This window comes from Chinchilla lanigera, unplaced genomic scaffold, assembly GCF_000276665.1.
Source record: "Chinchilla lanigera isolate Chin_1 unplaced genomic scaffold, ChiLan1.0 scaffold00004, whole genome shotgun sequence".
NCBI classification, from domain to species: Eukaryota; Metazoa; Chordata; class Mammalia; order Rodentia; family Chinchillidae; genus Chinchilla; species Chinchilla lanigera.
The window spans coordinates 21,119,610-21,146,184 of NW_004955405.1; the positions used below are offsets into that span (position 1 = coordinate 21,119,610).

The window sequence follows — 26,575 nt, forward strand, 5'->3', positions numbered from 1 at the left end:
GATATTACAGATATTCACACCAATAGCTAGGATGCCAGGTGGAAGCCAGTTAAGTTTCATTCCGAATTATTTTAAATCAGCTCTCTCTGACAACACTGTTTGGCAGTTTGACAGTTTTTCATATTTCTTTTAAATTTTAATTGTAACCCATCAAGTCTTAAGCAATTACTTCTGGGTTAGACTCTTGATGAATGTCATAGCAGGGTGTTTTAATTTAATGGATCCAGAAAAACATCTGTTTCTAATATTTTAAAAGCCAATTTATATGGAAATTCATTTAATGCACAGTCAATACACGGAGACTTGAAAAATCAAAATGGAAAATCAAACTTCTGTGATGTAGTCAGTCTTCTGTTAACAAAGGATTTTACTTATACTAGGTTCAGTTGGTACTAGTTAACTCTCAAAATATCATAGTTTAGAAAAGGATAGCAATTTACTTCTCATATGCAAGAAACAGGGAGGTTGTTGGCTAGGACTGGTATGCTGTGCCGTGGCAGGGTCTCAATTTCCTCCAGTCTTCTCGGTTTTCATGTGGGATTCTTATCCCTAAGAACACTTTATGGCCAAGATGTCTGCTGGAGCTCTGCAATTACATGTATGCTCCATGTAGCATGAAGGCGGTAGAGGCAAAATGAGGGCAGGAAGGTAAACTTTTCCCCTTAGGACACACTCTTGGAGTAGTAGCCCAAAGTTAGTCATATGACCGTGTTTAGCATCCGAGGAAATATGCCTAATAACCATGTTGCTCAGCTAAAGACTACATTTCTGTTAATATGGAGAAGAGACGAGATACTGGGGGGCAGTGAACTATCTCGGCTAGGTATTATAATTTTCAAGACGTGGTTTTAACAGATGTGCCTTTTGGCTAGTCAATTAGTTCTCGTAAATAGATAGTATACATGAAAGGACTAGCATGGTCTTGGCAAGTCATAGATAATCATCAGGTGGCTAATCATCATTGATCTGTTTTAATTCTGACCCCCTAAATCTAATGAATTTCAGAAGTTAAGGATCAGGCACACTTGAATAGAACTCTGTAAAGCTTGTAGCCCAGTCTCCTATTCCACTTTATTGTAATCATAATATCAGCTAATAGGGCAGAGATGTCATTTGTACTAGGGTGCTGAGAATGCTCATGTATCTGCAAAGCAATGTTCTTGGTTCTCTATATAGAAGATAAATGAACAATTACAAGTGTTTGTTAAGTGATTCCAATTAAGGTTGACTATTATCACAGAAACTGAAGCTCACATAGGTTAATTAAGAAGCCACTTAGAGAAGCTGTTGGAAACTACTGTTGCCCAGTCATTTGATTCCAATTGGCATAATGCTACCTATTTCCACGGGCTGTCACTTTGGTTGTGTTTCTTAATCTGTTTGAATCTCTGTTGCATTTTCTTGTGTTTTTTTGTTTGTTTGTTTTAATCTGGTGCTAAATTACTGAGCTAGGGCTCAGGAATGTTTATTTCCCCTTAGTCTCTCAATTGGGGCTTTTCCAACCTGAATTTTGGTAACATTTATGGAAGTTTTTCTCTGATCACAGCTGCCTCATATCAAAGGGCCGAACTGGTAAAGGAGCTACAGGGAAATGTCCATAGGCGGCCTCCATCATGTAGTTTTCAGCCACACTTGCCTGAACTTCCTAGAGCAGCTCATACCGCAGATCAGGCAAGAGTTTTCTAGTTCTGGAAGGTTGCTGTCCTGCCGGCTTCTAACTCATGTTCCTCTTTCATGTTTCTGGAAACAGAGAGATAGATCCACTATGAATACAAAATACTGCCGACTCCATGCTGCTTCCTAGGAATTTCTACACCGAATCATTTATATGCTATCTTCCACAAGTGTGCCATATCTACATATACCAGTAGTACTGGTTCCTTAATATTGACCTTTATATTGACTTTTAAATTTTTGACAGCTTTGTTCTGAGCAAACATCTATAAAACTCATTACTCACAAGAAAATTAATTTTTCTTGCACATTCACCTTTAACTAAATATAAACATGAACACTGTTATAGAGTGTCTTTTCATAACCCCCCAGCGGTATGTGCATTACATTTTTGGAAGCCCAGTATAGTGAAAAAAAAGAAAAAAAGCACAAGCCAGAAAACTCTATTCTGCCTCTTCTACAGGTCAGTGTGAGACCTCTGAGAGCAGGGAAGTGGGAAAGGCTGGAGTTTACTGTGAAGGAAGAGGGCAGGCTGGGTGCTGAGAGCCCTTCTGCTCAGTCTCGCTGGGCTTCTGGGCCTTGGCTGCTCATTGGAGCATGGGCACCAGCTTGGAGCTTATCAGAGGCACACAGTCTGTCTTAGCTGCTTTTCTCATTGCTGAGATAAAATACCTGGCACCCAGTGTTAAAGGAGGAAAGGTTCATTGTAGCTCATAGTGTGCACAGGTTTCACTCTACAGTAGGCTGGCCCCAAGGCAGGGTGGCATGGCAGAAAAGATCGCAGAGGAGACACAGCCCACAGCAAAGCAAGACAGGCAAAAGGCAGCAAAGCAGGGAGCAGAGCAGCTAGCGGCAAGGGAGGACCACAGCAGCCCTCTTTCTGACTTTTATATTCTATCCAGGCTGTCCACCTTTCGGCAAGTAGCACTCACACCATGAGTCAATCCCAACGTCACATCCTTAATTTCAGCGTCAGACCCCAGATCCATCGACCTCTGAAGAACCCCACCTATGACTGCATGAGGCATTGGCGAGCATCTAGATAGAAGCTGTAACACAGTCCCAGGCTGCTCCCCAGAACTGCTCAATCCAAACCTGCTACTCAGCAGGATCCCCATGTGATATGTGTGTATAAGAAGCACTCTTCTGGGTACTAGCATTTGATCTAAAAATTACTTTTTAGTAGAGGACCAATTCTGGCTATAGATGGTTCCTTACACCAGCGATGCCTGTGTAAACATGCAGAACCTCAGGCCTCACATCAACCTGGAGCTTGGCATCTGCATTTTTAGCCAGTGTGCACTTGGGTTTTCAGGACAGTTGTCAGCCAACTGCCACAGTGAAGCTCAAGTCAGTGACAAAATTCTTATTTTTATTTATTATCAGCAGTTACAAGGCAGGAAGCTTTTCAGGAAAAGAAGTGCTTCCCTGATGGAGCTGAATAGGGGGACGATCAGGGGGAAGATCTCAATTCAACTAAGCGTAACTGGAATCCCTGCTTAACGCCACCTCATGATGAAACTTCTGGGGAGGCAATATCTCAGCAATGTCATTTTATGTTATTCAGTTATTTTCTTTCTGCATTCTACATTTGATTTTCTGAAAACATTCTGTTTTCTAGCCGTGCCATCAAGACTAACCAGGACCTCCTCCGAGAAACTCCGTGGACACACATTTTCTACAATGACTTCTGGGGGACTCTGCTAACGCACAGCGGCAGCCACAAGTCCTACCGGCCACTCTGCACCCTTTCCTTTCGCCTGAACCACGCTGTCGGAGGCTTGAATCCCTGGAGCTACCATCTCGTCAACGTCCTGTTGCACGCGACTGTCACCGGTCTCTTCACGAGCTTCTCCAAGATTCTCCTTGGTGATGGATACTGGACCTTCATGGCTGGCTTGATGTTCGCGTCCCACCCCATCCACACAGAGGCCGTGGCGGGAATTGTGGGCCGGGCTGACGTCGGGGCCAGTCTGTTCTTCCTCCTCTCCTTGCTGTGCTACATTAAACACTGTTCCACAAGAGGCTATTCAGACCGGACCTGGGCCTGGTTCCTGGGGACAGGACTGTGTGCGGGGTGCAGCATGTTGTGGAAGGAACAAGGAGTGACTGTGCTTGCGGTTTCGGCGGTTTATGATGTCTTTGTCTTTCACAGGCTGAAGATGAAGCAGATCTTACCTACCATTTACAAAGTAAGTGATTGTTAGCCCCTGTGAGTTGGATTACTGAGTACTATACTTGCTTGGTTCTTGGCCATCATTTAAAAAGCAAATTTGTTCCTCCTCATGCAAAATTTAAAAGAAGTTCCTTTTTGATCTTGGGCTAGGGGACGTGTCCTTTTTGACCTTTCTCTGCGAAGGAGGGCTGCAGTCCCTGCTTGTTTTATTTCTCAGGTTTCTCAAGTTATTTTCATCATTTCAAAGGTGGCAGAAGAATAATTTTGCCTTATAAAGAATATCCATCTGTATTCATTGATTTTTTTTTTTTACTTCATTCTTTATTTCTACCGAATTCTCCATACTCCAATAAATTGCCTATAGTTTATTTTTATAAAGATAACAGCCAATAATGAGAGTTAGCTGCTAGGCTCTGCAGAGGGGAAATCCCCTACCATTTGTTAGCAGGACTTTTCCTGAGTTTGGAAAGCAGCCCTCTTGCTCAGCACTGCGGAGCTGACTTCTTAAACAATGACTCATATTCACCTTTTCCTTGTTGGAGTGTATAAGAAAAGTCAAAATAGAAAGTGCTCATTGTAAGTTTTGCCCTGGGGCCAACGTGGACCTTTGCCTCTGGGCTTCATGTTTCTTCTCCCAACTTCCCTTATTCCATGGCCACAGAAGCATTTTGGGATGTGAATACACTTAGAGACTGAGTAGTTACTTGCTAGAGCATTAAGGGAGGCACTGGGAGAACTGGGGCCCCTTGAGAAACTACCTGCCTTCCTCTCTTCCCTTCCTCTGTCTCTCAGAAGACTCACCTTTGGTTTGATTTAGCAATGAATCAGTCCAGGGATTGGAAACTTCAGGCAAACTTCCTTCTTGCTTTTGGACACAAGCAAGGAATTTCTTGTTGTTGTTGAGACAAGACCTTGCTATGTTGCCCAAGATTGTCTCAAACTCATGCATTCAACTGAACCCTCCTGCCTCAGCCTCCTGAATACCCAAGGCTGCAGGCATGCACCACTGCACCTGTTGAGGTAGGAATTATGGTTTTGGAAACTTGCTCTCAGGAACTTTTCATCAAGTTTTCCTAGCTTTGACTACTGTTTCTCCCCTACTTTCCAGTTTTGCTCAAAATTGAATTGGAAAGAAATTAATGAAGAAAAACTGGAGGAAAGTAGAAATAAAACACTTTTGTTGGCTATTTTGTTCACTTAGTAGACAGAATAATTACTACGGTGCTTTTGCTCTGTGGGAAATATAACCTTTTCACTTAGGACTCAACTACCTAAGACTTAATGAAGTTCTTCTGTGATTTCAATTAAATGCTGAAACTTTAAAGAAAACTCTGGGTACAGTTTGATGCTTGCAACCAACATATGGTTTGAAAGTTAAGTTCTTCATTTAGAAACAGTTTCAATTCTCTCAAAGAGAATTGGGGAGAATAATTGTTTTTTTCCTAGAATGATGTCATCAACAGCAACATACTTTCTTGTTTTCCTGAAAGTGCAAATAGTGTAATTTGTCTTTGTGCAGGTTGCAGTCAATTTCAACGTGCAAGCTCAGTTATGTTTTAGACCTTATGTTGATAGCCTCAGAAATGTGCTTTCACAGAATTTTTGTTTTACCATCTCATTACTTTAATGCATTAATTCAGGGCTTGCTTTTGGGTCTTTTTGATATTCTTTTCTGAAAAATTTTCAGTTCTCTAAATATTTTTTTTGTTGTTTGTTTGTTTTTGTTTGGTTATTTGTTTGTCTGTTTTGAGAAATGGCCTTGCTATTAATTCAGGCTGGCCTTGAACTCACAGCAATCCTCCTGCCTCAGCCTCCTGTTGGGATGACAGGTGTGGGCCACCATGCCTGGCTCTAAGTATATTTTTAAGGGCAGAGTTGTTCACTGCAGAGTTACTTACCATAAGAATATTCTAGACAAAAATAATCGGGACATACTTAGAAAATTACTTGCCTTTGAAGTTAAAATTAACTCGACATTCTATATTTTATCTGGCAACCTTATGCATGTAACTGCTGCTTGATAAAGATGAGAAATGCTGCTAGCAGAGGAGCTCCTTGGAGAGGGTTGAGGCCCTTGTGTTATGGAAAAGGACTCTGTACTATTAAAGGTTCAGTGTCCTGAGATGACACTACTTGTCCTGCTGTTAGCCATCCTTGCTTGTGGGCCAGCAGCCGCAGTGGTAGTGGCGGGGAGGGTAGCAAGACCCTTCATCTGAGAGCTGCTACCTAAGCTTTGCTGTTTCAGTCATTCTGGCTGAGCTGAAGGTTGCCCAGTAAAATTCGTACTTCTGATTGTCTAGAAATCTTTTTAGTAGATTCTGAAGTCATGAAGATGAATGAGCATAGAAAAAGATGAATGCTCTGTAGAAATGAAATGATGTGGAATGAAACCTGGAGACTTGATGTGTTCCTATGATGGGTCTATTCATCTGGAAATGGAGAGATAGTTATCATTGTTTCCTCACGTTGGGATGATTATATGAATTGCATGATGTTGAGTGTGAGCTGCCGTAACCAGTACAGTACTTGGAAGATACCTAATATATATTTGTTGAAGAGAAATAAGAAACATTGATGGAAATTAAAATTTTTTACTTTTACGAAGGTCGTGACCAAATGATAAACCTCCAGTAGTTTTTAAACGTACAGTGATTTGACAGCACATGAAATGTGAACTGCTTAGAAATTAACCCAAACTGAACTGTGCTTATGGCAGCAGAAACTTTGGTTTAGAATCTCATGACTAAGAAGCTTGTAGATTTTATAGATTGTTTACAAAAGTGACAGAAAATTCCATATTATGCCAGTGAAATATGTGGATTTCTATGCCTGGTGTGAGTTAGAAAAGATTCTTCCTGAAGGAAGTAGATGAGAAGACTTCAGAAGACCCCTTTGAACTTGCAGAGAATAATCATCTTAATTATCTTACCAGTTAACTCTGCATCCTGGTTAGGGCTTTCCAGATGATGTAAACTGCCTTGTCCAATTAAAACAACTCAAATGTGAACAGAAAACTCCAGTGCACAAATGTTTTAGCTTTATGGTACAAATTAGAGAACTGACTAAATACTGAAAACCTTAAAATGGGCATCCATGTAAAGCTGGGAGTTATCTGAAAGCAAGCATTTCTAATTTCGTATTGTAACAGTAATATTTTTATCACAGTAGACCTACTCAGTATCTCTTTTCACCATATTCCTGGTTCTGCTTCTGGAACTCGTTGTGTTGTTGTTGTTGTACTGGGCATTGGACCCAGAGCCTCGTATATGCAAGGCAAGTGCTCTACCACTGAGCTTCCCTCCCTTTCCTTTTTATTTTTGTGACAGGGTTTTGCAGTTTCCCTGGCCAGCCTTGAACTTGTAATCTTCCTGCTTCAGTCTCCTGAGTAGCTGAGATAACAGACGTGTGCCAGTGTACTCAGCTTAGTTATAAACACTTATCTGAACTCTTATTCTGCTCCCAAAGCTCAAATGTCTCACAGGGCTCTGCAGAAAAGATTATATTGAACTGAAATACTCTGGCACTACGATTCCTTTCTGTTCCATAATTGCAGTTTTTAAAAATTGCAGGCTTCTGTTCAGTAGACCTTCAGATTTTGTTAGGGAGACAGAAATTCTTTTGTGGTGTCTCCTGTTTTTTAAGATTGGTTATAAGTTAAAAAACAAACAGTCCCTGTTCAGGCTAGACAAAATATTTGAGATGATGATATTTGGCTAGTTTTAACTCCAAGCCTTGTTACAAATGATGTACATATATACTTTCTTCAGTTCTGCAGAGAATATATTGGAAGTTATGGGTTTTTTTGCTAAAGTATGTGAGAAACAGTAAGCTCTTGGCATATAGTAGGTCTTTTCTTTAATAGTTAATGAACATTTAGAGGGTTCTTACTTGTCAGGTTCTGTTCTTAGTATACTAAACTGTTAACACGTTTAACTTAACTACTTGTTGAAAGAAGCAGTATGACTTATGAAATAATATGGCTGAATACTGACAAACTATAATGTTGTCAGTAGTTAGATTTGTTAGAAATCATTAAATAAGAAGGTCTTCAGAAATATGTATGAACAAAAGTCTGTGTTTTAAAACATTCTGAGTTGTTAGCCTCGGGATTCTGTTTAATGTGGTCCTTAGTTATCCTTGGCCTGTAGCACGACACCCAGCACATAGTCGGCTTTCTGTAAATCGCTGAATTTACACTTAAGACTTGCTTTTTTAATGTGGCTGTAATGTTAAAGTGAAATCCGTAGTCTCCTCTGTTTATAATGAGAATTTTGTTACTGGCTTAGTGGGGTCTGGAAGGTGGGACTGGACGACACAGATGTCAGAAAAATAAATTTTCTTGACCTCTTACCAAATGATTATTTCAGCATTCCTTATGTTGCTTTCATTTACTTAGTTTTATGTGGTCAGAAAGTAAGGGGGAGTGGGTCCCTGAAATACACTGGAAGTAGCCTTGCAAATAAATACTGGAGTTTTATCTGCCCACAATTTTTTTTTTACAAGCCTCCCATGACCCTAGGAGGTGTATGGTTAATAAAATCAGTCAAAGCAACGTTTTTCTTGCTCAGAGTCAGTCATTACTTGTCTAGTGGCTAGTTGCGGTGCTTATTTAACATCTGTTAACTGTTTTAATGTGGAAACATCTTTTTCCCTTTTATTAGTCTCGTAATCACTTATTCAGTTACAGGTGGGAAATAAAAGGAAAAAAAGTGGAGCAGGAAATGAAATGGTCACTATAGCAATTCTCAGAATAGCTGAGGTTATTTGAAGAAATGATGCCCTTTCAGTTTGATCTTTAAGACTTTCTCTGAAGGTGACTCTTTTTTTCTTGCTGCCGTTGCTTCCAACATGTGCATTATCTTAGATTTTGTGGTTCTTTTTCACATAAACGAGATAAGATTATATTATTATACAGGAAAATGGGAGGCATTGCCATTTTTGAAAAATGAGTCATCTCTTTCTAGAAATAGTTTTTTTTTGTTTTAATATCAGAGAGGATGTGGATTCTGAATTTTGCCCATGGGAAATAATGTTTACCTTGGTTTTAGCTCTTGCTTAAGTTTGGTTCTACATTTAGATGTAGTGATCAGACCATACCTAACAAACAACCCACTTGTAAAGTTTTGTCTCTTCAGTGATTTCCAAAGGTGAGAGTTGATGTTCTTTTATAGGATTTTGGTTCATCACTTTGTGAATACCAGAGAAATTAAATGTGGTGCCTCCGTGCATATGATCATTTGTTTTGTGTTTAGAAGGGCACAAAAAGGGAGGTGCAGAGCCTGTGGGTACCTGCACATTGATTGTACATGCGTTTTTCTGTTTGACCAGTTGCTGGGGATGGCATTGGTAGACTCTGTTATCACTTATGGCTCTGTCCCTTGTGTTTCTAGACTAGGTTTTGATTTTGCTGAAATTGTAACCCTCAGATCTATTGTGTTGAATGAAATAGGATATATTTGTTGCTTTTAATTTTTTTCATTCAGCATCTGTGGCATTCTACTTCAAGTAGTATTCCCACTATCCTATGATTTCTGTCCCATCCTTTACCTTATGCTTGGCTTTGTGAAAATCCGGATGCACCAAGATACCTGATTCTGATCACAGTATTTCCCAGCCTTACTGAAACGGTGGGGGTATTTGCTGTGCATTTATAAATGTATTTGGATTTCCTCCCAGTAAACTTGTTGTGGCATTTAATATTCATGACCTGTACTACTTTAAAACTTTGAACAGCTGCCAACACTGCTAACCAGATAATACCACAGATGAAGTTGAGGTTCAGAAATATTTTACAATTCAAAAAGTCAAAGATTAAAAAGGTATTTTATTCCTGCAGTTTGGCTCCTTTGCTCAGCTGATTTGAGATGATTCCATATTCTAGTTACAGTCTAGGTTCAAGTTGAGTAATTTAAATTTGGAAAGCTATCATTACAAGCTTCTGTAATGATGTTTGGATTATAGACTTTTTTTTCCTTTGGTTTTTTTGAGACAGGGTCTCACTGTGTTGCCCAGCCTGGCCTTGAGCTCATGATCCTTTTGCCTCAGCCTCCCAAGTAGTAGGATTTACAGGAGTGTGGTAACATTTCCAGCTACATTATAGTTTAAAACCTTTGAATACAATCTTTACAAATTATATTAAAAAGAATGATTGCATTAAAGCATGTGGGAATTCAAAGATGAATTGACAGGACTCTGGTCATAACAACTTTATAGAGTAGTGTGAGGTTGCAAATAGTGTATATAAATGCACAACTTCAATTCAAGTAGGAAAGTGCTGAGGATGTAAGGGACACAGCAGGAGTTTTAGGGGAGTTTAGAGGAAGGAAATGTGAGTTTGGCTGATAGATTCAAGAAACATCTTCTAAGCAGAGATATCCCAGAAAAGCCCTGAAAGATAGATCAGTGTAGGCATTATATTTGGAGAGACCAGCAAGGGTGTAGGTGGCAGCATACAAAGTAAACTCTGGGGAGTGACTGGGCATTGCTGAGCAGACAGAGTACATGAAGTTTATAGAGGGAAACAAGGCAAGAAAGCTGGCCTGAGACCCACTAGTGGGAATAGTGATATAGGGGCATTTTAAAGCATATATTGGTCCCCAAATATTGGAAGTCAATGCATGGTTTTTAAGTATATTTGAACTTAGAGCATGGAAAAAGTCTAGGAATATGTAGGTCAGCTTCATCTTTTTGCCTGAGATGGGAGGCAGGTCCTTCTTTTGTCCTTTCCTAGATATGAAACCTTAACTTTCTTTGTTAGGTGATGAGGCTCAGAATCAGACTCAGGAGCTGAAGTTATCACTGTATCCCATTCACTAAGCTGTTGGTATATATCTCATCATCTAGCGTTTTAAGAAAAAAGCATTTATCTTTTGAAGACTGGTGGCATTTTCCTTTTTTCATTCAGTGATATTTGGCCTATTATTATGAATTTCTAATAAGAAAAATAGGGGGCCTTTCAGGGCTTTTTTCAGGGTCCGTCCTTTCAGCCTTGCTGAACAATGCTCAGATACAGCCATGAGCAGGCACAAGTACAAAATCCCTCTTTGTTTTTCACTCTTCTATGCAGGAAGACAGACAAAAAAAATTTTTTTTTAAAAAGGTCTCTTTTTGCATTCAGCACTATCAGCACTGAATTTCAACTAGTTAACTCAATATATCACGGGTGAAAATGACACCCAAATTGGACCTTGTGATGAATAAATAATGAATCTCATTGAAATCATCTATGCTGTTCTCATAACACTGTGTCTGGAGTGCATATTACATCACTCAGCTCAGTTTTCGATAACCTGCTTCCTCAGAGGAATTGACTAGGGGAAGCTCATGATTATCAGCTTACTAATATTTAACTCAGTACTGTCAGTTTCATGGAAAGTGATGTAGTTTGCACAAATCTGAAATCCATTGTCATTGTCTAGAAGTCGGATTCTGGCCCTAATTGCCTGGAACAATGGAAATGCCAATTTATCCTTGATTTCTCAGATGAAATTGAAAGTATGGAGAACCGACTCATGACTATATTAGGTATTCCTTAAAAGGGATGAATGGGGTAGGAGGAGGTGGATAAAAATGACTGTGAAATCCAGTGCGTTGGTATGATAGTAAATATCAACTGTGACACAATGGTAAGGTTGCGTGAGGTTGTTTTATTTTTAAACATTCAGGTTTTATACCTATTGATCGTACTGTTCCTTTCTTCAGAATGAGAAATCAAAAGAGAAAGATAACACCTTGTAATGCCCAGGTCTGCGATACTTTGGTGGTGGGAAGGTCAGTGTGCCCTTGCTCTCTCTCGGGTTGTCTTTGCAAAGCTGCGGAACCCAGATGGCTCTTGTATGCTCTGCTGATCTGATTATAACTCTCGCATCAAGTGAAATAGCATGAATTCCGAATTTAATACATGTTTCTTCCGTAATTATGGCCTTGATTAGTGAAGTCAGTGTTTCCATTCCAAAGAGCAATTTCTTTCTTTCTATACATGTTTATTCATTTAATATCAGCAAAATAAAGTGCAAAAAATGATACTTTCCTGCCATGATAGGGTAATTGTCAATGCTTATATTTTGTCATATGGTTGTCATTTTGCTAGTGAGATTCATAGCAAATGGCAGGGACAACTCAGAAAAAAATGAAAGACATATAAAAACATAAATGACTGAGTTAGTTTTTAGGAAGTGAACAAATGGAAAATACATCTAGAATTGCCAGTAATACAAGGATAAATGTAAACTACAGAACAGGTATACTTAATAGAGACCTTGATTATATGCAGTGTCAATTATAAGTGTTTGAAAATAATTAAATTTTGTCTTTAAAGCTACAAAAGGAAAAGTAATGTTTTAATTGTGTGCATTTTGAGTTACTAAATCTGTAATACCAATTCAGCTTTGGGAGATATTATGTTGGTTTTTAAAATATTGACAGATTATAAATGCTGTCCTCCTATAATGTATGTGTGAGTGTGCTGTGGGTTCAGGATAACTACATGAATATAAGTGTAGGTAATGTGCTTAGTTATACCAAGCTTATGCAAGAATGATCAGAGTGCATTTTGATAATTTTTTATTAGTACATGTTTGTAGCACATAATGATTACATTTATCCTGGGGAGTTTATACATGTATATAGGTACCACATCTTAATTCTTACTTTTGTTCCTGTCCCTTCCCATCCCTCCAACTCTTATGAAATGAAAAACTTCACATTACATGGAATTCTAATTTTCCCTGCTTTGAAGTTTCAGGTGGAAATTTGCCAGTGTAACCCGTTGCATTTAGTCTTCTTAAGCCATCAAGGCATAGTGTAATAAAAATTAAATGTGTGTAATACTGTGAGAAGTACTGCTGTTTACTCTGATTGACCACTTGGTATTTGGCTAAGCTTTCCATGCAGAGCTGCTAGTAAGGGCATTATAGAAAATGCATAGGATTAGACCTTACACACTTAGACCTCCACAATGAAATCATCTTCCAGCTGTGTGACCTTGGGTGCATTACTAGACTTCTTTGAACATTCATGAACTGTCAGTCAGGGGTATAACAGTAGCTTGTGCTTTTAAGTATAGGTGCGGTAAATGGACATTGTTCTGCCAAGTTCTTTTCATATAGTAGATATCGTCACTGTCATCAGCATTTTACTTGTTTGTGTCTTATTTTAGCGTTCATAAACTTTCTAATCTGTCATTACATAGAGCATTCAATAGACATGGCAGTGGTTATTCTGGAACCACAGAGACCAGCCAGTTAATGGGCTGCGTGGTGAAATGTCAGTCAGCAAAGAACTAACTATTTGCCATACTATTCACCAGTGCTGATAACTGAAAGAAAATTGAGGAAAAGAGTCTCTTTCAAGGATAATTTTTCTGAACAGTGTGATTTGATCATTTATCTTTTGTTTGATTGACTGGACACAAGTGTCTATGCCAGTCCTTAATTTGCCTTCATCACTATTATCTCCCCATCACTTCGCATTTTTATAGCCTGATTTTTCCCCGTTGGGCTCAGGAGGGTGCTGTTGCTTATATATCTGAAAGTGAAGGGGAGCCTGGCTTTCCTGTTCCACCCCTACCACTCTGCTTCCTATATATTTCCTTTTAGCCAGGTTTTTAGGAAGGAAGATTAGTTCAACGGCTGCAATAGCTTACAGTGTTCAAGGCTCATTCTTTGGAGAAAAAGGAAGCACTGTTATTACCTAAAGGTGAATGCTAATCTCTTTCCTTCTCCTATTCTTCCCCAGCCTGGCAGGCAATATTGCTGCAGCTGATTTCCCGAATCTCTATTATAACGAACCTTTTCACAGAAACACTGAAGCTGGATTTTTTTTTGTTGTGGTTTTCAACCACTTAGTTTATTTCTCCACCTCCTAGGGAGAGCACAGAAGGCAGAAACTTTTGTTTATAGAGCAGGAGTATTTTCTGGCTGTCAAAAATTTCATAAAATAGTTTGGATGGGTTAATAACATTCAGGTGAATTTATTTTGATGGAAACTTAAATTTTAATAACTTTGGCTTGTTGAGACAAATGTGTAGGTAATATTGGCTTTTAATCTCAAAAATCCAGTATTAACAAATCTGATTTAGATGACAGATGGGGTGGGTGGGGGTGACTATTTACTTGAAAAAGAGTAGGTTTCATCATGAGTTTTCTTTCAATATACCAAGCTTACATGGCCATCTGCCTTTCATAGGTAAATTATTTTAAACTAAGGATTACAGGGAAAAACTGGGGGCTCCTGAAATTTTTGGTCTGTGTACATTTTATTGAGGAGTTAAGGTAAAGCTGGAGGAGGGTAAGAGAAGGGTAACTTTAAAAAGCTCTCAGTAATTTTGATGAATAGATAGGTTTGGGACTTGCTAGTGAACAACTGCAAGTCTCATATATTACTAAATATTCTAGAGTGTTTATAAAAACAAGAGATTTGACAACAGGAGAGAGATATTAGAAACCATCTGTGTCTCTACATCTTGCCCCATTTCTTAACAGAATTTGAGGCCCCCAGAAATGAGGCACGTGATCATTGAGAGTAAAGCCAAGGAGTCTTGGCCTGCCTCTCTAAGTCTGCTGCCTTTGTCATGACACTCACTGCCTCCTTGCCTTTAATATTTACAAGCTTGTTACTATGGAAATTTTCAGTTGGCCAGTTGGACTTCAATTAGACTGCAGATTCGTAATGGACCTTCATGTACCCATCGCTCAAATTACTCATTAATTAAAATTCTACTCTTTTCCTTTCTCCTAGGTTCTCTTTTCTTATACTAATAATTCCAAGCTTCCTTCTGAAGTGGAGTTGTTCATTGTTGTTTTTTTGTTGTTTCTTGTCTCTTAGGCTCCTTCTTGACTTCCCCTCCCCCAAATTAGCTTCGCAGTGGCTTCCCTGTTTGCATTTTGACATTCTGCTGCTGGCTTCATTTAAATCCATATTCATGGCTGGGGATTTAGCTCAGTGGCCTAAACACTTGCCTCGCAAGCACAAGATCCTGAGTTCAATTTCCTGTACCAAAAAAAACCCAAAAAATCCATATTCAGGTGGCTTATTTACTTTTATAGCTACCATGAGTTTAACACAGGTGTTAAAGTCATAGTGTATTTTTCCTTCTAATTTGGTTAATTTCTTTCATTAACAGTGTGTTATATTTGAAGTAGCTTACCACTTAATAGAGAGATCTCTCTTTTTTTTTTTTTTTTTTTTTTTGGTTTTTTTCCGGTACCGGGAACCAAACTCACGACCTTGCGCTTGCCAGGCAGGCGCTTTGCCACTGAGCTAAATCCCCAGCCCCAGTAGAGAGATCACTGTAATGATGTTAAGCTTCACATTGGTTTATAAGTGGAAAGTTAATAAATAGTAGGGCACCTCTTCTTCTGCATCCTTTTCCAACTCTCCAGAGCATCACTGCACAAACACAGGACCAAGCAACATGTTAGGCAGTCGCAGTAGACATATCAACTGGGTGTGTAGTCAACTCGGTACTTACATGTCCAGGAATGGGGTGGCATTTTTGAAACTGCTATGACATAAGTCTGAAAGATTTGTAAAGAGTCTTTACAGAAACTGGCTTTTATTTCTTGAAATCAGGTGAACATCCAAATGGGTGACAACCCATTTTGAAAAGTGAAATTTGATACCTGACATGAATATATTTCCCAGGTAGGAGGGCAAGAAAGGAGAAAATGCAGAGGTGCCAGTGGAAAAATGGGCTGACTGACTAAGGACAGAGCTGAATTTATGTTGTCAAGGCAGCAGCCGGAAGTTTCTGGTCTTGGACAGGATAATTTATAGTCTTTGATTTTCTTGCATTCCACAGTATCATCTTCCACACGGCTGTACTGACTTGTGTATTGTTCGTAGAGGAAGAGAAATTATGCATTGGAATTCATTAGCTTTCATTTGTCTATACACAGATCTGATAGGAAGAATGACACCAACCTCTATTAGGTCTACCATGTGGTGGTGAAGTCTTCTGTGCCTTAATTTTGCTCCATTCTACAAGAGCTGGTATTAACTTCATTTATAGAAAAGGTATAATAAAATGAAGATTGTGGAAATGAAATAATTTGTCCAGTGATTCACAGATCATGCACAGTGAAGAGAGGATCTCATTCTAATTGTCTCATGCCAAAGCTTACAGTCTTCCAATCAGTCTACTTTTGTACAAACTTAGTGAAAATGGAAGATACAAATAGCATTACAAAACAAGTAAGCTCTTCTTGTGTTGCTTGGCTTTGGGACTGTCTTGGTTACTTTTCTCTCATTGCTGGGACAAAGTACTTTATGCCCAAAATTAAGGAAGGAAAGGTTTATTTTGCTTACAGTTTGTGGAGGTTTCAGTCCATACTTGGCAGGTTACAAGGCAGAGTGGCACATGGCAGAGCACTACAGCTCATAGCGGGGGAACACAGCCAAAGCAACAAGCACAAAAGGGAGGAGTGGCTGCAAGCAGCCTCTTCCTCTCCCTTACATATGCAAACTATCCACCCCAGGGTGGGTGTAGCTCTCACACCCATAATCAATCAAACTCTAAAAGCCTGCCCCATGACCACATGAGGCTTTGGGGGGACACACAGACACAAACCATAACAGGGACAAATGCTATTTCTGTGATAGCTTTAAGTATAAATACTTTATTCTTCACATGCTGTAGCTATATTTATGAGCACTAAAAATATAAAGATGGTTCGTATTTTACCCCAGCCCCTAGGAAGTAGGAGAGAGGTTCACAATGACTGGATTACTCCACACTAAGTGCTAGTAGAATTCTACATACAGTGCTAGAGAAGCACAAGTGTCCGACAAATTAATTTAGCAAAGGGGAGAATCTGAGAGGACAGAATAATGACAGGAACGTTTGTGGCATCTGCACAGCTCCACTTACCCATGTTTGTTTTTTCAATTTAAGATCATTTCATGCTTACGTATTTCATTTGCGTTCCAAGTCAACTTATATTTTTCCTCTCAGAGCCTCTCATGTGACAAGAAACTTGCCACATGTTTTGTTTTTTGTTTTTTTTTTTTAGTTGTGGTTTCACTCTTTGGGCCTGCTGGCTTCAGACTCCCTGTGTAGCTGAGGCTGTCCTCAAACTTGTGATCCTCCTGCTCCAACTTCCTGGGTGCTGGGATTGTTTTTTGTTCGTCCTTGCAGTGCTGAGGTTGCACACAGGGCCTTCAGCATGCTAGGCAAGGGCTGTATCACTGAGCTATGCCTCTCCAGCAGTGCCTCCCTCACGCTTTCTCAAGGTTTGTTTATTTTATTTAATTTTTTGTACTGAGGATTTAATGTCAGTAGTTCTGGGCTACATCTCTAGCAATAACTGTCATCATAACTATGTGGATTCATTATTTTTATCTCATTTTCAAAAGAGGTTAAGTAAACTCCAAATCACTTAATATACAGTAAAACTGAACTTCGATGTAAAAAGTTGACTGATGATTTAAAGGCATTAGATGAACATGGGGATGCACACGCATGCATGCGTGTGTGTATGTGTGTGTGTGTGTGTGTGTATACTACTAATATACTGGATCATCTTTTTCTTTGGACTCTCCCTATCCTTGAAGGAGACCAGCCATTAAAACCTTGGTCTTCTAAGCTTGCACATCACTTTGGCCTATAGATTATATCATTCGCAGTTGCACCATATTTAGCAGATTTAATGCAGGGTTTTTGTATATATATTCTGGAGGTTGGATTTGACTAACTTTGCTTTGTAAGCTTTTATCTGCTTCCCCGACTTCTCCTGAAAATCATGGTATTTTTCAAAAAGCATGCAAGAAAGAATTATCTGAAGTCACTTCCCACAGAACTTTCTGGTTTGTCTCTGAATTTCATATTCCTGCCTCCATGCCAATCTACCATATTTATTTATTTATGTTTTATTGGCAGTGCACTCCTAATGGCTTTATGTAGGTAAGAATGAGTCCTCATTACTGAGGTTACTTTGTAATTCATACGAAAAATTTTTTTCTGAAAATTTTATTAATCTAGTAATACAAAACTGTTTAGGTTAATTAGCACTCTTGTGATGCCAAATAATGTCACATGTTTCTTAAAGGGTCCTAAACTACTCAAGATATTTGATTGTACAGATTTTTTGATAGTTGAGTTTCCCTTTATTTATTAAAGAAAAAGAAGGAGTATGGTTTTCTGGATTCAATATCCAAAACCTATGAGGTCCAGTTATGATTTTTATTTTTAAAATTATTATGCAAAGGCAATAGGGAACATAAACCATGGATTATGTTATTACATCTCCATCATGGTAGTACTCTCTAGTGAGAGACATTTAGTATTTCTGTAGGGGAAATATATTATTGTTTACAGTAAATGGAATACATGGAAATGATGGATTGTCTCATATCCATTCAAGTCAGGCTATTTGACTTGCTTGTAGTAGTTTCATTGATATGTAATTCACAATATCATAATAATTAGCCCAACTAAAAAAAAGCAGTTAATTGGTTTTGAATATACTCAACTTTTGCAACTTAACTTTTAGTTAAGCATAGGGATGTTGGACTTGAGGTAACCCTTTTTAAAAAATGTCAGTTTTGTGTGTTTTACTTTTTCAGTCTAACAGTATCTATAGGGAACATTTTGACTTCAAACAATGTGGATCATTAAACCTAGTTGGAGTCTTAGAGAAACTCACAAATGCTTTCAATGGTGCCTCTACTATGCGTGGTTTTCTTGTTCACTGTTTAATAAATTGGTAATGGAAATTGGCTAATCAGTGCATCTTCTTTGGGGTTATGTATGGGTCAGAATGGTTGGATGGTTAATTTGTGTTTTCAAAACTATGATAAATTGTAAGGTCCGTACGTAGATCCTTAAATGCAATTTTCTAAAGTAAGACCCTTATGTTAGAATTTGATTGCTTTCTTGGCTGCATGTTTGGTACATGCAGCTCTCGATTTTTCAATGAGTAATCGTAGCTTACAGTGTAAATATGAATATGCGAACTCTTATGGTTTTCCATATATTTTCTTTACAGTGTTATTTTACATATGTCTTACACATGCAGCAGTACTTAGATTGTATTTCACATATAAAATTCCCTTATTTTATATTTCACCAGGAAATGTCAAAGTAAAAAGGTGCTAGTAAAATCTGGGATAAATCCAATTTTCATTCTATTAGCCATTTGAAAATGAAGAAGCATCTGTAGACAAACGAAGCACATTTAAAGAGGGATCTGAAATGGCATTTCTTTATCCTTTTAAAGAAATGGCCATCCTAAAATATGCCCAAGCTTACTTCCTAGAGGCGGATTTGCAAGTGAGCACCTTTAAAGGAGCAATAACATAAAATTAATTAAGGGAGAATAATTCTATAAAAATTTAATATGCTATTGAGACATTTTCTGATTTACATCAGATTTATATAAAGGTGATTTGAATCTGCACTTTTGTGTCCAGCTGGTAACCTTTTTCTAGATTAATTATGCAAAAGGCTCTGAAAAATATTAGACATTTGAGAGAAGTTGTGATTTCAGACATAAAGGGAACCTGCTGTAACAAGTACGCCCATATGGCATAATGACCTGAAGCCCGCAGTTCTAATCAGAAGGCCCCGGTTCTCACGCAGATTTTGCCACTACCAGTTGTGTAATTGTGGACAAGTCACTGGGTAAAATTATAACTTTTCTTATCTTTGCAATAATCAGATTGTAAAGATGAATTTTATGTGCAGATATTAAATTTCACGTTCATTTCTGATAACAAAAGATTAAATCCCAAAGTGCTTATAATGTTTGTGAGGATCAAGTTAATTACTGCAAGGGAAGGAAGGGGAGCTCTATGTTTTTTGTTTCCCTTTTTGTTTTAAAAATAATATCTTCATATCTCCCTTTTATCGTGATGGAGTTTCATGTTTCATTATCTCTTAAATATGCAAATACTTGATTATCTAAAGTGGAATCTTTCATGGGTCAGTCCTTTCCAGTTCTTAGTGAATGCTATTTTTACGTTACCTATACTATTATTTTATACTATTATTATTTTTGCTCATAATTAGATATTCACCTTGATCTTTTGTGTGGTGCAAGAAAGGTATTATGTTTTCTTTAAATATTAACACTAATTTTCTGATCTTTATAGAGAAATTTTTAAAAGACCTCTAGAAATAATAGTATCAAGTGTCAAACTTACCACTCTTTCTGCTGTCTCAAAAATCTGTGTCTTTTGAAAAGGCCCTCAGTACCAAACACTTTCCACTTTGAGGGCTGTGGACTCTATCACAGGTACTTTTCTCTGACCTTTCTATTGCATCAAGCAATCAGGTGTAGCTATGTTCTGGGCTGTAGTTTGTTGATTTCTGATTTTTCTGGGAATGTAGTTGTTTAACATATGTATTAGTAATTAGACTTCTCCAAAAGATTTATAACCACCTCTTTGTCATAATATGAATCATTACATTTTACACAAATTGTATACATTTTACAGAAGGCTTTCACATATACTTTCTTAATTTTTTGCTCATAAGTTTTAATTGAAATTTATTAAGTTTTATGTTCTTTTATGTTTGCAGTTGAGGACCATAATTTATCTGGGCTGTATGAAGGCACAAGATTTTTATTTTCCTGCCCTGTATGTAACAGTGTTCTAATGGGCACATGGACCCATATTGTCACTTTCATCTTAAAATCTCAAAACTAAGTCAGATCCAAACTTAGCATGCTAATTATTCCCCGGATACTGAGTTCATTCAGACTAATCAGACAAAGTAAACTTTGGTAACAGTCTCCCCTAAAGGAAGCCCAAGTGAGCAGAAGGTGGTTTCCAAGAACAACCACCTCTAGAAGTTTGTAGCAGCTGTAAAAATATGTCTTCAGTTGAGATTCAGCTTATAGTATAAGGGTACATGTATTTTTCTTTTTCATCTTCCTGTTTTTCTTTTTCCCAAATTACTTAGATATATTTAATGTATTTTTTTCTCATCATATAAAGGCCAAGCACTCCTATCATGAAGGAAAGCTGTGACTGGAAAAATGTAGAAGTAAATCTCGTACCTGATGTCTTTTGGGGGTAGAGAGGGAAGATAGAGGTGTTCTTCGTGGCAGTGGGATGATAGTACCATGTGTTTCTCACTGTGTTCACCTCCCAGGTAGGTAAGAAGCGATTGACTTTGGAAAAGATTATTATTATTATTTTTTAAATCTTGATGATAAGTGCATTGGTGGTTATGACATAGTTCAGCTGGGAGGTAGCAGAAAGTCAACAATGTTATATTTATTGTGTTAAATCTTTTATTGTATTGTTTTAAAAATGAAGCATTTTATTATGCCCTAATGAGGAGTACCTTAGGATAGTTGAACATCATTAAAATTGTTCATTCAGAATAAGAAAATGAAAGATAACCAAACTTTTAAAGATGAATGTAAACTTGGTATTTTCTACTGATTTTTTTTAAGTCATCAAGCCAAAATCTCAAATTCTTAATATTATTAGATACATTCAAAGAAGAATTACTTACCTGTTCTTTTTAGTATAATTTTGTGTTTGGCTGTTTTTAAGGTTATTTGTCTTTCATTTTTCTTCCCCCCCCCATATATTTCTAGTGTTTTCTTCACTTTCTTGATCAGAGAGCTGACTCTAAGAGGCAGTAGAAAGCCTGCTGCTTCATTAGGAATATGACCTGGGAATCTTGATGTTTTCCTTTTTGTTTTTCAGTGTCCACATCTCAAAAATGGGGACTTTTGAAGAATAAATAAATTAATTCATGGAAATCTCTTAGTGCTTGTTAAATGATAAGAGGTTAAGGAATGTGAACCATTTTCATTTTTATTTACTTTAAGATGGTCACCCTCTCTGCACATTTGCTAATTTAAAAATACATATCAGGAAGATCATATATTTGGCTGTATCTGTTACTAGTTTATTATTATTTGTTTAAGAAATCAAAGTCTATGAGCCGGGCATGGTGGTGCATACCTGTAATCCCAGCACCCAGGAGGCGAAGGCAGGAGGATTGCTGTGACTTCAAGGCCAGCCTGTGCTACATCATGAACTCAAGCCTGGCCTGAACTATAGAGGGAGATCCTGTCTCAAAAACCAAACCAAAAGAAAACAAAATCAAAATGTTATAGAAATTGCAGTAAAGTGAATATTATGTATTATGATTTGTAAAGACACACTTATTCGTTCCAATCTTTATCAGTAACTGAATATTACCATCCTTTCACTACAGCCTTAGAACAGAATGTGGTTGGACTTTCAGAGATAATTAGAAATGAGATGAGAGGTAGCTTTTTTCCTGAAACCATGATCTCAAGTCACAGAGAAGTATGAAATTACCCAAGTTTGTTAACCGCCACAACTACATCCTTTCGAAGGACCTGAGAATTGCTCCACCAAGAATAGCCTGTCGCTTGTGTCAGTAACCTCTTCCATCTGCCTGCTTCAGTATTGTTTAAAAGTCTTCCTAACACCTGAATTTACCTCCTAAAGCTCCCAGGAAGTGAAATGGGTGTTGTAAGGCCTTTCATTCAGAGCTGAAAGTGTCCGGAGAAATGAAGTAATTTGAGGACAGTCACTGTGTCCAGGTGAACTCATGAATCTCATGATTCAAAGACTTGCTTTCCTCCTCTCCCTTCTTCCTCCCTCCCTTCACCTCTCCCTCTCTTTCTTCTCTTCCTCCCTTCAGGCTCTCTATTCTTTTGCTCTTCAGTGCTTTTAATCACAGCCCTAAAGATCAGCAACTTGCCTGGCTTCATCTTTGAGGTATATTTAATATATGCTGGAAACTCTTTCTAGAGTAAGGGGTAGGCTTCATTTGCCAAAGAAGCTTTAAATGCTTTGCTATTATTTTAAATCCCAAATTAATATAGTGCCCACTCTCAAAAAAGAAATCAAACTGTTAAAGAAATTAGGGACCCAAACATAAAATATACAGTTAAAGAACAGAGATTTGCAGTATGTCACCCAGCAATATAGACTCTAAAAAATCTCTGGAATAGAAGTTTCTTTCTGCAGCAGTCCCCAACCCGATCCATAGATGATAATTTCCGTGTCCTCTGGGGGATACTTGAAACCATAGATTGTAACAAACCCTTATACACTGGTTTTTTTCCCAGTATACACGTACACACAGAGTTGTTTCCATTTTAAATAAATACCATGCTCTACCATAACTTTTGTCATTGTCATCGTCATTTTGATGTATGTCAGCAACACTAGCACAAATCTTTTTTCTTCATAATTTCACAGATAAAATTTCATTCTTACTGTAGATCTTAACAACCCCCAGCATACAATTTTTTTTTTCTTATTAAACTGAGAGCTTTTACTCTCTCATGGTTTACTCTCTCATAGCTTCTCTTTGCTATGCCCGAATTACCAACATCACTACTTTTGGGCTTTGGTGCGATATTAAGTAAAATAAGTTACTTGACTATAAACACTGGTGTTAGAACAGTCAGCTTAATAACTGAGATAGTACTGAATGACTAACAGGCAGCTAATGTGTACAGGGTGAAGTGCTTGGTCTTGGGCAGGACAGAGTGAGATTTTAGGCTCACTCAGGCTAGTCAGCATATAATTTAAAGCTTGGAAATTGTTTACTTTTGGAATTTTCCCATTAATAATTTAGATCTGTTTAACCATGGGAAATTGAAACCAAGGAAATTGAAACTCTGGATAACTAGTATCATGTTGTTTTGTATAGACTCTAAAGTACAAAGATCAGATTGATCTCTTTGATCTTATATCAAGATTATGTTGTATCTAAAACTGCCCCAGCCCCTTTGTGGACTGTTCCATTGGTTCATTGTTTCGTGAATAAGTGAATAAATTATATATAAATATAAAGCAAACATATATTTATATATTGTTTATTAAATTTATACATATGTTGATTATATAATATATACTTATTGTAGCTCTTCACCTCAGCATACAATTTCTAATAAATATATATTTATATATATTTGTTTTATATTTATATATATAATTTCTTCACTTATCCACAATATAGTGAACCAAGGGAACAGTGCACATAGGGGCTGGGGTGGTTTTAGATACAACATAATCTTGATAGAATGATCAAAGAGATCAAATATATATGTTTGTTTTATATTTATATGTAATTTATTCACCTACTCATCTCCATTTTTCCTGTTCCCATTTGTGACTCATCTGAGCCTGAACCTGGTCTGTGTTCTGTACACAGTACAAATTGATGAACAAAACGTAGTGCTTACGCAGCTGGTATTCCATGGGGGGAAGTGAGACTTGTTTTGTTAAGAGTGTGATAATAAGGTTAAGATTGTAAGCTTAGGGCTTTGGGCCTTAACAACTTCAAATCTGACATTTATAATATTTGATGTCTTTTCGTATATGGTGCGAGATAGAAGAATAGAGAGCTTTGTAAAGGCAGCGATTAATGTAGCCTGTGAAATGAGAAAGTCTGGTTGAAGAACTAGAATTTAAGCAGGAGATGTGGAAGAACCTTTAAAATAGTAATAATTTAAAGTAGATGGATATGAATTTGTTTGCACCCAGAATATTAAGGAGAATAGTTATACGGAGGATATTTTGAAGTTTTCAACAGTAATGGTATCTATATTCTGACTGGGGTTTTTGAACTTGAGCTGGTAGAGAAGGGCTTAATTTTGGACACCTTTAAATACGAAGCCAACGGGGCTGGGGATTTAGCTCAGCAGCAAAGCGCCTGCCTGGCAAGCGCAAGGTCGTGAGTTCGGTTCCCGGTACCGGAGAAAAACCAAAAAAAAAAAAAAAATGAAGCCAAGGGTTTTGGAATCTAATTGTTCTAAGTGAAATCTAATTATTTCAGATCCTCAGTGAAGAGTGGTGATTAATAATATGAACCAGTGGATGAAGTACCCCTTCATAAACACAGGACTGGGTGGAAAGTTTGGCCCTGACCATGACTGGAATGCCCTGTACCCTCCAGGAACACGTGCAACCTCTGTAGCAGGAGTTTCTCACTGCAGCATAAGCATGGAGGAAATGGTCTCTGGGGCTCTAGATTTTATAAATCCATAAATTATGGCTCTCTACATCTCTTCAAGTACTTACCAACCAGTGGCTTTCTAAGATTTTCCTATAGGAGCTGATGCCTTTATGTCAGATATTTCTCACAGGGACTTCAGAGAGGTTCAGGCTGGTTGGAAGAGCTGGTGTCTCCTGAAGAACTGAAGGGAAGTTTGCACTGTGTGCTTGTGTGGTTGCATCGTTGGCCATATAATTGAAAAACATGCCCTTGAGTCCTGCTTCTTCACTGCTTAGCTGTGGGACTCCATATGACACTTTTAACTTTCCTAACTACCTTTGTAAAAGTACAAATTCACAAAGTTTATAGACATCAGAAGTCTGACAAGAAACTACTTGAGATTATATTCTGTAAAATATTTAATAAACATTCATTATTAGTATTGCTACCACTAATACATAATTTCCCTCCCATCCCATAGTGAGACACAAGAAAAGAATAGAATGTTTTCTAGGCACTGCTGTCTTCACTCAATGCTGGGATCTCATCTTCAAGGCATAAAACAACTTAACAGGTGTTTGAATTCATTAGACAATTATGCACAGTTCTCCTTTCCCTTGTAGCATCTGATGAGTCACAGAAGAATGCAATAGGGCTTAATTTGTACTCTTTTATACCCCAACATTTGGATGACCTGCATTTGTTTAGATTGTTGGAATCAGATATGTGAGTTGATTTGAGACACGGTGCAGAATAGGACATTAAGAGTTATTAAGAAATATGATCCTCACTGTAAAACTTCTGGTGTGTTCTGTTTAGTAGTTATTATGGAACCTTATTTAAGAACAGAATAGAACTTCTTCCTGCTACTTACTTGGATTAGAGGCTAAATAAAAACTCCAATGCCTCCTGTAATTTTTGTTATTTTCTTGTATTCAATTCACAACACAATGTTAATATTTACCATTTCTGACACTGTTATTGTTTGATTCACTCATGGTATGAATTTTCTGTACTACTGCATATTGTTGGTGTTCATGTTGAAGACTTGTAACGAGGATTGTAAGAGAGAGCAGGGACGGTCAAGGCATTTGAGCAAGAGCTCATAGATATAAGGACTGAGAGCCTAGTGGAATGGCCATTTGATAATGCCAGCTATGCTGGAGATTGAGGCAGGAAGATCACAAGTTGGCAAGCCAGCCTGGGAAATGTAGCAATACCCTGTGATAAAATAAAAACATAGAAAGGGCTGGAGGTATAGCTCAGTGGTAGAATGCCCAGGGGTTAAATCCCTCCTACTGCAATAAATAAATAAACAAGTAAGTCAGGGATTCCAGCTAGGTATTTTAATGGGTTCCTTCTACTTCCCCTTCCGTTTAGCTTAATTCAAACATAGAGTCAGTCATGCACCTGGCAAAAACTTCTTGCTTGTCTCTCAGCAGGGTCCTGAGGGCCATGAGTGAGTCAAAAAATGATTGACAGTTCAGTCAGAGTCCACTGAACCACACTTGTAAAGCAGACAGAATTCCCATTAGACTAATGCTTTTTGGACGTAGTCCAATGATAATAATCTATTAAAACAAGTTGTCTAATCTTATGAGTTAACTTGAAAGTGAAGTGGATGTGGGGTAAATTGCAGAATGTTTGCATGTGTAAGTTCAATTTATTTAATTTTAAATAATTAGGGCATGGCAATGATTAGTGCTAATTGGAGCTGTGTTGAGCTAAAAGAGTTATCCAAATATGTTTTGAAGACTCATGAGAGATTTATATAGTAAATCTTA

General features: G+C 37.8%; 1 protein-coding gene across 1 annotated transcript in view; it reads left to right on the plus strand.

The window, feature by feature from the left end:
- The window catches only part of Tmtc2 (transmembrane and tetratricopeptide repeat containing 2), a 388,104-nt gene that overhangs the window by 149,774 nt on the left and 211,755 nt on the right, over positions 1-26,575 (plus strand). The window contains exon 2 of the mRNA XM_005374399.2: positions 3,296-3,866. Coding sequence (XP_005374456.1) covers positions 3,296-3,866 — 571 coding nt within the window. The remainder of the gene's footprint in view (positions 1-3,295; positions 3,867-26,575) is intronic.